At 42.8% G+C, this 12,490-nt stretch overlaps 1 protein-coding gene across 5 annotated transcripts in view; it reads right to left on the reverse strand.

The window, feature by feature from the left end:
- The window catches only part of LOC137378047 (AP-1 complex subunit gamma-1-like), a 215,158-nt gene that overhangs the window by 12,234 nt on the left and 190,434 nt on the right, over window positions 1–12,490 (reverse strand). For all 5 annotated transcript variants that reach the window (XM_068048102.1, XM_068048104.1, XM_068048105.1 and 2 more), the window contains exons 19-22: window positions 10,437–10,557; window positions 6,737–6,832; window positions 2,840–3,000; window positions 161–259 (exon numbers count right to left, since the gene is read on the reverse strand). In XM_068048102.1, coding sequence (XP_067904203.1) covers window positions 161–259; window positions 2,840–3,000; window positions 6,737–6,832; window positions 10,437–10,557 — 477 coding nt within the window. The remainder of the gene's footprint in view (window positions 1–160; window positions 260–2,839; window positions 3,001–6,736; window positions 6,833–10,436; window positions 10,558–12,490) is intronic.

Raw genomic sequence — 12,490 nt, forward strand, 5'->3', positions numbered from 1 at the left:
TATCTTAATCAATTTATATACTTAACTGAATGGGATTCTATACAAGATAAAAGGGTGAACGAGCCAGCATGAGAAACTGACATTTAAATGGGATACACAAGTAGGCTGGAGGGGTGGAAGGAGGGAGAGGGGGGCGGGAGGGCAGTGGGATGAAACTTACCTTCTGCGAATTGAGAACTCTCATCAACTGCGTGACAGCTCCAGAATTCCCAGCAGGAATGATGCTGCCACTAGGAGACATCAACTGCAACTGGAAAGACTGCAAAGAACAGATTAGGTGGAATTATTTCGAAGAGTTTAATTTTTTTTTAATAAAGTGACCAACTCAAAATCTTTTTCCTCCTCCTTTCTCACCAATTTTCTTAGTAAGGCACGGTCCCACCTCCCCCCACCCAAGTACCCCACATGACCGAGTTGGTAAGCTATTTTACTGTTGGTTCATACAGCAAAGTCCAATGCTGTCCTCACCCGATGACCAAACATGTAGGCTTCCAGCAACTGTTTCTGGTAAGCAATCAGCTTCAGGTACTTTGGCTAGTTTTCTTCTCCCTAACCCAAGGGGCACTAAGGCCAACTGCCTACCACCACTTTGGCTAAACCAGCTTAGTACAGGAATTGTCCCTGGGATATTTCCAACTCTAAGCTCCACGTACACTTCATCACCATGAGCAAACAGCTGGCATATTTCACAGCTGCTTGCATTTATATAGTACCTTTAATGTAGAAAAACATTGCACGGGGTTTTTCAGAAGTATAATCAGATGCCGACCCAAAGCAGAGATCTTAGATGGGGTGGGGCATATAGGTCTTAAAGGAGAGGAAGAAAGAGAGGCTTAGGGAGAGAATTCCAGAAGATAAATTCGAGGCAGTGGAAGGCAAGGCCACCAATAGCCGAGCAATGAGAGGGGGAGATGCATAAGAGGCCAGAATCAAAGGACAGAAAGGTCAGTGCGTGGGAGCAAGGTAGAGAATTGAAATGACTAACAGGAAGCTCGGGGTCACACCTGAAGACTGAATGCAGGTGCTCTGCAAAGCGGTCACCCAGGTTTCAGTCCTTGTTCTCACTCAGACCTTACTGTCATTGGCCTGCTGCAGTGTTCCAATGAGGCTCAATGCAAACTCGAGAAACAGCACCTCACCTTTCAACTGGGCACTTAACACCCTTCCGGACTCAATATTGAGTTCAATACTTTTAGATCATAACCTCTGCCCCATTTTGTTTTCTTTTTTTTTTTTGCTGGCTCGTTTGTTTCCCCTTATTTCTTTTTTAAATCCCTTTACTTTGTGTCAGATGGCTGCTATTCTGCCATTCATACCCCATCCAGACAGATCTTTTGTTTCTTGCCCCATTACCATTCCCTTTGGCTTTGTATCATGATACCTTTTGCCATTTAATCTCTCCTGCCCTCCACCCTATCACTGACCTTCCCTTTTGTTCTTCTTCCCCCCTCCCCCTTTCACTTGTTCAAAAGCTATTACATTTCTAAGTTTTCCCACTTCTGATGAAAGATCACAGACCTGAAAAATTAACTGTTTTTCTCTCCTCAGACGCTGCCCGACATGCTGAGTATTTCCAGCATTTTCTGTTTTTATATCAGAACAATCATGTCTGTTCACCTCTGCCTTTGCCTGAGCAATGTCATGGAGATGTATATAGGTGGCCTTTATGATGGAGAGGATGTGGGATTAGCAGCTTAGCCTGGTGGTGAATAGGATGAGATTGCAAACAGTCTGGTTCAACCTGAGCAAGTAGCCTGGGAGAAGCATGGAATCGGTGGTCATAGTACAGAACTCATAGTGGGGGCTAAAGCTAATGGTTTTCATCATTACGGTTAACTGGAGAAAACTATGACACATCCAAGACTGGATGTCGAATAAATCGCCTGATATCAAGATGCAGTGGAGAAGGCTAGAGGCAATGGACAGGCAGAACTGGTTGTCGTCAGAATAGATGGGGTAGCTGACCTGTGATTTCTGATGATGTCATTAAGGGTTAGCATGTGGATGAGGAAGACAGAGGAGCCATGCATAGATTCTTGGGGGATTCCAGAGGCAACTGTGTGGGGCAGGAAGAGAAGCTATTGCTGGAGATGCTTTGGCTATGAATGGATAGGTAAGATTGTAATAAGCAAAGGAAGTCACACTGAGCAAGAAAAGAGGAGAGGTATTGGAGGAGGATGCTGTGGTTGCAGGGAGGTTAAAGAATTACAGTGCATCACTGTCCCCGTCACAGAATGTCATTTGTGCTTTGATTCAATCCTTTCAGTGCTGTGGTGGAGGGCAGAAATGTGACTGGAAAAGTTCAAACATGGAGTTGTAGGAAAAATGGCCAGAGATTGAGGAAGTGAAACCATGTTCAAGGACTTTGATGAGGAAAGGGAATTTGGAGATTGGGCAGTAGTTTGCAAGGACAGTGGAGATGAGGGTGGGTTTTTTGAGGGGAGGCAAGTACAACACCCGAGGAGAGCCAACCAATATGGGGGCCAGGTTGGGAAGTTGGGTAGTCAGCAGTTAAGTAGAATTAGGCTCAAGGAAGTAAGAGGTGATTCTCAAACAAGAGAAAGCATGAGGGGAGATAAGAGAGAAACTAGAAAAAACACAACTTCGAAGCTAGAGCTGGGCTTTGTGTAAACAGGGAAGGTAACTGAACAGATGGTCTTAATCTTAATGACAAAGAATGGTTTAATAACAACACTGGTAGATATGTCAAATTCCAGTTACCAGCCCCGATGAGTCTCACCCGAGTTTAAAAAAAATTCTCTCCCTGCATCATCCCACCCCCAAAACTCAATCTGCCATTTGCATTTTTGTTGACTATTAAAACAAATAAACTGCTCACCTTTGGTACAGCAGCTTGCAAAACAAAGTTGCTCATGTCCATCTCAGTGGAATTTGATGCTCGCAGGGTGATGAACAGCATGTTCGGGTTTGCTTTGGACCGTTCGAAAGAAAATTCTATTTTCAGACCGTTTTGATCGTATGCAATGATTGAAGGTATAACTGGAACAAACAGCATTCCTTAATAGATTTTAGACACATTATTTGACAAACAGTAAATTTTCATGAATATAATGCCTCCATCAGGTCTCCAAGGCTTCCCAAAGTGCTTTGCGTACAATAAATTACTTTTTAAGTGAAATCACAGCAGCTATTTATGCAATGTGACAGCCATTTTACATACAACATGATCCCACAAAGATTCAGGAGATAATGACCAGTTGATTTGTGTTTTGGTGGTATTGGCCAAGGGGGAATGTGGGTCAAGACATCACAACTCCCACCCTTCTTTGAATAGCGCTGTGGATCTTTGACATCCACAGAAGTCAGCTGGGGCTTTGGTTTAACATTTCATTTGACAAATGTCACGCCCAGCAATACAGCACTCAATGCCAGAGTAGAAGATATGCTCAAGTTTTGGACTGGAGTATGAACCCACACTTCCTGACTCAGTCAAGAGTGCCACCACTGAGCCAAACGGTCACTCAATGTACATTGCTACGACCAGGTGAGAAGTGTGTCTAGGGGTCCCTCTCAGCCTTCAACTGGTCTTACTGTAACAGGGTTTAATTTGAAACACACTGTGTTTTTTTAGCTCCCCCTTGGTGAATCCTTGTTCACCGCTTTCCAATTATAAGGCAAAGAAACCAGCACAAACAGGCTTTCTTAGGATTAAAGAAGAAAAGTTGAAATGTATTAAACTTAAACTCTAATTCGGTTGGCGCCTACGGATACAAGACGTGCCCACGCTAGCATGCATATGCGATACACGCATGCAAATAGAGACAGAAAAGAGAAGGAAAAAATAAAGTGGAAAAGTTTTTGTTATGGTTCTTCAAGCTCACTGTAGAGTCCTTGATTATAGGCAGATCCTGCTTTCCGTTGGGGCTCATTATTGTTAAACCTTGTTTGCTGTAGGAGTCTTTTCTCTCTCAGGGTTCATGTGTCTTCATTGGATTCTGAGGCTTGAGAGAAAGAGATGGGAGCAGGCAGACAGAAAAGGCTGTGGTGAGCCAGCTAGGAGAGATCTTCTCAGTACAGAAGCATTTTGCTTTTATTTTTTCCAAACTGTTCGCACAAATTCAAAAAACTCAGGTTGCCAGCAGGTTAGTCATGTGACTAGCTGGTTTGACCACATCCGTTTGTGTATTCCGTCAACCTGGAATGCGAGCTCCCCCACCTTCAACGTCTGGCGATCAAAAGTCCGTTGTGGGCTGAATGTCAGGGAATGACTGGTTTGTCCTTCCAAACACCATTTGTTAATATGCAAATATCGTTTCCAGCCACGCCTGTGTTTAACAAGTCCTTTCTTAACTCCAGTAACAGTTTAAAAATCAATGTTCATGACAAAATTAATGTGCCTCATTCTTGGCAGTTGGGGGCCTAGCATGACAACATTAAACTTCTTCTTCTTAGGCAGTCCCTCGGGATCAAGAATGACATGCTTCCACTCCAGTTCGATGGGCTCAGAGATGGCTGATAAGTCCAATGTGTGATCTGCAGACTCTGCCACAGGAGGCAGGTGGTGCTTGAAGGGTTGGGGTTGTCCATGAGGGTCCGGACGTTCCAGTTCCCAAACTTCATTTTGGCGAGTGAAAGATGCCTGTGCGTATCTTTTTTTAAATGTGGGGTGGTTGCTGCACGCCAGCCACCACGCGGCCTCGGCAGAGCAGGGCCTTGATCCAATGACAAAGGGGTTCCAAGACGCTTGGCAGCCAGGCTCTGCTATGAGACATTCGCACAGTCTGTGCCTGGGCATACGCAGGCATGTGTAGCACAGCATGGTTCATTAAACAGACCTGAACTGTTTATAGTTTTAAGAAATCGCTATATAGCAATGAAAGACAGCTTTAAAAAAAATGTTTGGAAAATGAGCATCACCGAGCAATTTTATATTGAGTATGAGCAGAACATGTATTATCAGGCCATCAATATAGATTGATCAATCTATACTATTAAAAAGCAGTTAAGACTTTATTCTGCTTCTCTTACACCCATCACAACTTCTCAGCTAATCTGTTCAGGAAGACATCTCCTCTGTTAATCCAAATCCATGACTGGCCACCAGAAAATGCTCAGTGATGCCTGCAACCCAATTTCCTTTCTATTTTTTTTCATTTCCTTCTCTCCTGAAGGAGTTAACATCTGCTGGGGTATAGTTACATTCTCAGGGAGGCACGCTCAACTAAGCTGCCATCATTTGCATGTTCAATCATATGGGTAGGGTATCAAAGCCAAGTCAATTGCTGTCCTCATTTGACTTTCCTCCCACTTCAGTCCAAGGGTGCTGGGGTCAAGTGCAGTGGCCCGATTACTGTCCCACTGAGAGCAATGAACTCAGCACAGAGTGGAAATTGAACCCAATATCTTATGGTTTCAGTTAGCTTTATCAAATGGTCCAGCTGGAGAGCTCAAATTCCACGCGAGGTCATATGTTACCCTCTAGAGGCTTACCCATACGAGGACATTGCTGCCAAAACTGCTTCTAACCATTATGCTTCAGGGCTCTCTGTTCTTCCTTATTGGCAGTAAGGCCCACTCTGTTAAGAAGCACTTTTATATTGTCATTATTCCTGATCTCATGGTAATAGTTTGGTAGTGAATGCTCTGCCAGGGTCAGCCTGGAGTGGCATATGAGGTGTCTATACAAGATCAACCAACTGGGTCAGCTACATATGGAGATCAAACATAAGTTACGATTGCAAAGTACGGCTGTACAGTGTAGCTCTAATATCAATATTTTAATATTGCTCAGAAACATGAGTACACACTAAAGTAGAGATCACTGGCATTCACAATTTGAAATAAGGCCCAAAAACAATACAATTGCTCCTCATAATTCCCTGATCTCTTGACTTTTACATAGGCCCTGATTACAACACACTTTTAAAATATTTTGTTTATGATCATAGCCCAAGAATTGCCAGGATAATTAATGATTGTGTTAGTAGAGTGTTCACCTTCCACCACTGATTTATGTTCAATCCTGTGCTACATTCTCCAAAATCTACTTGCTGCTGATTATGAGAAATCTGACACTACTTGGCAATTAGATAATCCCGAGTTGTTCAACCTTTGGCCATGAACTGATGAGGCCACTTCACAAATTCATCAGACCCATTAAGGATTATAACCTACAGCTCCTCAGTCAAAAAAAGAATTGCTCCACCCTGATCTTACCTGATCCTTCCAACTGTCAGTAGAGTCACAAATAAATTAGATGAGTGTTTTTGACAAATGAAAGGCAGCCAACAAGAAATAGCTGATTAACCGACAAGGAATAAAAACGGAGATGTCATCTTTCTCAGTGGGAGTGCACTGAACAATGCTCTCCACCATCTAGGATCCACAGTACCACGATACTAGAGGTGAATTCTGATTAGAGACAATGGGAAATAGGTTGGATAGGGTCCTTGTAGCTGGCAGGGCAACTGAGAATTTAATCTCATCAGTCTGGGCTGCATTCACAAACACAGGCCCCAATGTTCAGGACAGTTTCTGAGCTCACGTCCCCATCCACTTGACCATTTCGCTCTTTCCTGAATGACCTTCAGTTTGTCGTATCAATAACTCCAGTGCCATCGTATGCACACTGGTGTTTCAGAGTGAATGGAACTTCCACACTAAGTGCTTATGCCACATCCAGCTGCAAACAGATTGCAAACTACTCCATGTCTGTGCATGCTGTTGTGTACCATGTTGTGACAGTGTATAGTTTACATAAAATGTTGTATCTTACCTTGCTTTAAATTGGAAGTGCTCTGTGGACTGGGGGGAGCAATACCATCAAGTCCCAATTGTGGCTGCCCACCTGATAGACTTGATGACTGCAAATCTGAAATATATTTTAAAAAGGAATTAGAAAAAAAGACTTTTTTTGTTCATTATTTCCCTCTGTAATTCAACAAAACCATTTACAATTCTTTCAGTCCATTGCAAAGTTTTTTTTAAAAATTGAATATCAGCAGGAGTGGTGGGGGTGGGAAGTAGTGGTTAAGAGATAGGGAATTATCACTGTAGACAGTCAATAAAATACACTTTTCGAGTATCATTCAAATAATGCCTCTGTTAATACTGCATTCATCAGGCTTCTTAATGTCTCAAGGAATTAATCAATGTGTAGTTGAGCCAACAAGGCTAGGAAGAGCCAAGATTTATCCTTGGTCTGTGCCATTAACTGACTGCATTGTGGGACTGTAGTATACCTGGGTTAGGAATGAAAGAAACTGGTTATCCAGTGATACTGGCTGGAAACTGGATGAGGAAATGATGACAAGGCTATGATTTCCCTTCTGGTCAAAGAGCCTGCTGACAATCACTATCAAGGCTCTGTCGAGTTGGCTATGATAGATTGGGAAACGTTACTTAAAGGGACGACAGTGGAAAGGCAATGGCAAACATTCAAAGAGCGCATGGATGAACTGCAGCAATCATTTATTCCTGTCTGGCGCAAAAGTAAAATGGGAAAGGTAGCCAAACCATGCTTACAAGGGAAATAAGAGATAGCATTAGATCCAAGGAAGAGGCATATAAATTTGCCAGAAAAAGCAACAGACCTGAGGATTGGGAGCAGTTTAGAATTCAGCAAAGGAAGACCAAGGGATTGATTAAGAAGGGGAAAATAGATTACGAGAGCAAGCTTGCAGGGAACATAAAAACTGACTGTAAAAGTTTCTATAGGTATGTGAAGAGAAGAAGATTAGTGAAGACAAATGTAGATCCCTTACAGTCAGAAACAGGGGAGTTTATTATGGGGAACAAAGAAATAGCTGACCAACTAAATGCATACTTTGGTTCTGTCTTCACAAAGAACGACACAAATATCATACCAGAAATGTTGGGGAACACAGGGCTTAGTGAGAGAGAAGAACTGAAGGAAATCAGTATTAGTAGAGAAATGGCGTTGGGAAAATTGATGGGAGTGAAGGCCGATAAATCCCCAGGGCCTGATGGTATGCATCCCAGAGTACTTAAGGAAGTGGCCCTAGAAATAGTGGATGCATTGGTGGTCATCTTCCAAGATTCTATAGACTCTGAAACAGTTCCTACAGATTGGAGCGTAACTAATGTAACCCCACGGTTTAAAAACGGAGGTAGAGAGGAAGCAGAGAATTATAGACCAGTCAGCCTGACGTCAGTAGTGGGGAAAATTCTAGAGTCCATTATCAAAGATTTTATAGCAGAGCACTTGGAGAATAGTGGTAGAATCGGAAAGAGTCAGCATGGATTTACGAAAGGGAAATCATGCTTGACAACTCTACTAGAATTCTTTAAGGATGTAACTGGTAGAGTTGATGAGGGGGAGCCAGTGGATGTGGTTTATTTGGACTTTCAGAAGGCTTTCGACAAAGTCCCACATAAGAGGTTAGCGTGTAAAATTAAAGCGCATGGGATTGGGGGTAGTGTATTGCGATGGATAGAAAATTGGTTGGCAGACAGGAAACAAAGAGTAGGGATAAATGGGTCTTTTTCCGAATGGCAGGCAGTGACTAGTGGGGTACCGCAGGGATTGGTGCTAGGACCCCAGCTATTCACAATATATATTAATGATTTAGATGAGGGAACTAAATGTAATATCTCCAAATTTGCAGATGACACAAAACTGGGTGGCAGGGTGAGAAGTGAGGAGGATGCAGAGAGGCTTCAGGGTGATTTGGACAAGTTGAGTGAGTAGGCAAAAGCATGGCAGATGCAGTATAACGTGGATAAATGTGAGGTTATTCACTTTGGTAGCAAAAACAGGAAGGCAGATTACCTGAATGGCTATAAACTGAGAGAGGGGAATATGCAACGAGACCTGGGTGTTCTCGTACACCAGTCGCTGAAGGTAAGCATGCAGGTGCAACAGGCGGTAAAAAAGGCAAATAATATGTTGGCCTTCATAGCAAGAGGATTTGAGTACAGAAGCAGGGATGTCTTGCTGCAATTATACAGGGCCTTGGTGAGGCCACACCTGGAATATTGTGTGCAGTTTTGGTCTCCTTATCTGAGGAAGGATGTTCTTGCTATAGAGGGAGTGCAGCGAAGGTTTACCAGACTGATTCCTGGGATGGCGGGACTGACGTATGAGGAGAGACTGAGTCGGTTAGGATTATATTCGCTGGAGTTCAAAAGAGTGAGGGGGGATCTCACAGAAACCTATAAAACTCTTAACAGGATTTGACAGGGTAGATGCAGGAAGGATGTTCCCGATGGTGGGGGAGTCCAGAACCAGCAGTCATAGTCTAAGGATATTGGGTAAACCATTCAGGACTGAGATGAGGAGAAATTTCTTCATCCAGAGAGTGGTGAACCTGTGGAATTCGTTACCACAGAAAGCAGTTGAAGCCAAAACATTGTAGGTTTTCAAAAAGGAGTTAGATATAGCTCTTGGGTTTAAAGGGATCAAAGGATATTTGGCGAAAACGGGAACAGGTTACTGTGTTGGATGATCAGCCATGATCATAATGATTGGCGCAGCAGGCTCAAGGGGCCAAATGGCCTACACCTGCTCCTATTTTCTATGTTTCTATGTAAGGCTCAGCCATCATAATGAGTAGGAGAGTCCATGTAGTTTATTTAGCTTATTCTTCCATAGAAACCTACAGTTCTCCCCAAAAAAACTTCCTACATCTCGAGTTATTGTAGTGTTCAGCTTTAGTAACCTAGTTGGAAAACTATTCCAGGTATTAATCACTCTCTGAAGAAACACTTCCTGACATCAGTCCAGAACTTGTACCAGTTTGCAGTAACAACGAATAATGTAATGTGAATAGCAGCCACTTGGGTGAGGTATCAGAGGCTGTTGCATATCTGTGCAGCCATATCCCAGCAAGGAATCCTGGTTTCCGGAAAAGGGGGGCAGAGAGAAGATAACAGCACATGAATCAAGAAACAAAAGATAACTCTCAGTTTCTTCTTGCCTTCTCAACTGAATGTGGAAATCTGGAGAGTGCGACTGAAGGTCAAGATTTGGCTCGGGAGCTGGGCCAATACTTGCATCCAATGAAATCATCTCTGGAGATTTTGAACCCCTCAGTACAGAGAAAAGGAGTGCAATTTATAACCTAATTTTAGAGTTCAGCAATGGGTTATCTTTTTGCAGATAATTTACCGCCGATTTAATTGTGGTCAATCGGAAGCAGCCTCTTCTTTACATACCTCTTCGGCCCACAAGTAAGGCTGCATCAAGAAATTATTTGTCTCCTACTGTAGCTTAGTGGTTGAAATATTAGACTATGAAACCAGAAGTGATGAGTTCAAAGCTCACCATGGCAAGTTGTATAACTGAATTCGACATCTTGGGATTTCTTTTCAAAAAAATATTAAACTGCTATATAAATGCAAGCTGCTATGTTCTTGGCCTCAACATAAGAGTAAGAAAAAGAAACGGAAGACATGCATTTTTACAGCGCCTATGTTATCAATCACATACATGTCTCCTGAAATTCTTTGCACACCTGGCAGATTTAATCCATCCAGAAGATCTAGCAGTTCTCCACCTGCTTGAGGTACTTTGCTTTCTTGAGGCACTGATGGAGCGGTGTTACTGTCACCAAGTAGATCAAGCAAATTGTTAACCTGAAACAACATTTGAATTAAAACATTGCATTATGAATTTAGCCCATATAGAGGAGCTTGGAGATGAATAGGCCCGTCAGTTTGTCTCTTATCAAAGCCAAAGCCCCCCAAGCATTTTGCTGTGTATGAGATGAGCTCCACTGTCATATTCTGCTACTCCCTTGTATTACAACCTCAGTCAATTGGGCGGGTTGATATGTGCCCTTCCAACATATGTGTTACATTTTGGCAGTCGGCCAGTAACGGAGACTACATTTGAGAACTTGATTCGATTTTGGCAAATTTTTTTGTGCCTTTCTGCCTACGGAATAGGGCTGCCTCCTGTCACTTTAGTGAAACACCTTACCAAGTTGCTATTTTAGAGTGGAGGAGAAGCGGTACTCAAAGGTTTGACTGCATTTGGGTCCAGATATGTCACTGTGGATAGCTCTCGGAATTAATGTACTGGGCCTGGTTTGAAGGTGCGCTGTGTCTTTTTAAAAAATTCTGAACAGGATACCTGGTCAGTAGATTTGGATTTTTGCCCAGAACCAACAGTTCAGATAAATTATTTGGCTTCCCAATACTCTGCTGGGGTTCCAGAGTTTCATTTTTGAGTTTTTTTTAAATTTAGAAAATACATTATTGGTAATTTAAATCTGTACCCTGTCTCCAAAGTTATCAGAGTACGCAACAGTAGCAGAAAACTGAACCCCATAAATGTCAACTGCTAGCTATTTATCACAACAGTCCACTTTTCAGTGTTTCAAAAGAAAATCAGTTTAATACACAAAGATTCATGGGATGGGGTAATACATTAGCATGGATTAAGGATTGGTTAATGGACAGAAAAAAAAGTAGGAATTAACAGGTCATTTTCAAGTGGGTAAATTGTAGCTAGCGAGGTATTACAAGGATCAGTGCTGGGGCCTCAGCTATTTACAATCTATATCAATGACTTAGATGAGAAGACCAACTATAATGCATCCAAGCTTTCTGATGGTACAAAGATGGGTAGGGAAAGTAAGTTGTGAGACGGATTCAAAGAGATTGCATAGGGATATAGGCAGGCTAAGTGAGTGAGCAAGAACATGAGAGATGGAATATAATTTGGTGAAGTGTGAAGTTATCCACTTCGGAAGGAAAATATAAAAGCAAAGTAATTTTTAAATGGTAGGACTGTGAAACGCTGGTGTTCAGAGGGATTTACATGTTCTTGTACATGAATCGCAGAAAGTTAACATGCAGTTACACCAGGAAATTAGGAAAGCAAATGGTACGTTAGCCTTTACTACAAAGGGATTAGAGTGTAAGAGTAAAGAAGTGTTACTCCAATTGCATAGTGCCTTGATAATTTTTAAAAATTCATTCATGGGATGTGGGTGTCACTGGCCAGGCCAGCATTTATTGCCCATCCCTAAATGCCCTTGAGAAGGTGGTGGTGAACTGCCTTCTTGAACCACTGCAGTCCATGTGGGGTAGGTACACCCACAGTGCTGTTAGGAAGGGAATTCCAGGATTTTGACTCAGCGACAGTGAAGGAACAGCGATATAGTTCCAAGTCAGGATGGTGTGTGTGACTTGGAGGGGAACTTGCAGGTGGTGATGTTCCCATGCATTTGCTGCCCTTGTCCTTCTAGTTGGTAGAGGTCGCGGGTTTGGAAGATGCTGTCTAACGAGCCTTGGTGCATTGCTGCAGTGCATCTTGTAGATGGTACACACTGCTGCCGCTGTGCGTCAGTGGTGTAGGGAGTGAATGTTTATAGATGGGTTGCCAATCAAGCGGGCTGATTTGTTCTGGATGGTGTCGAGCTTCTAGAGTGTTGTTGGAGCTGCACCCATCCAGGAAAGTGAAGAGTATTCCATCACACTCCTGACTTGTGCCTTGTAGATGGAGGACAGGCTTTGGGGAGTCAGGAGGTGAGTTACTCGCCGCAGGATTCCCAGCCTCTGA

This window comes from Heterodontus francisci, chromosome 16 (genome assembly GCF_036365525.1).
Source record: "Heterodontus francisci isolate sHetFra1 chromosome 16, sHetFra1.hap1, whole genome shotgun sequence".
NCBI lineage: Eukaryota > Metazoa > Chordata > Chondrichthyes > Heterodontiformes > Heterodontidae > Heterodontus > Heterodontus francisci.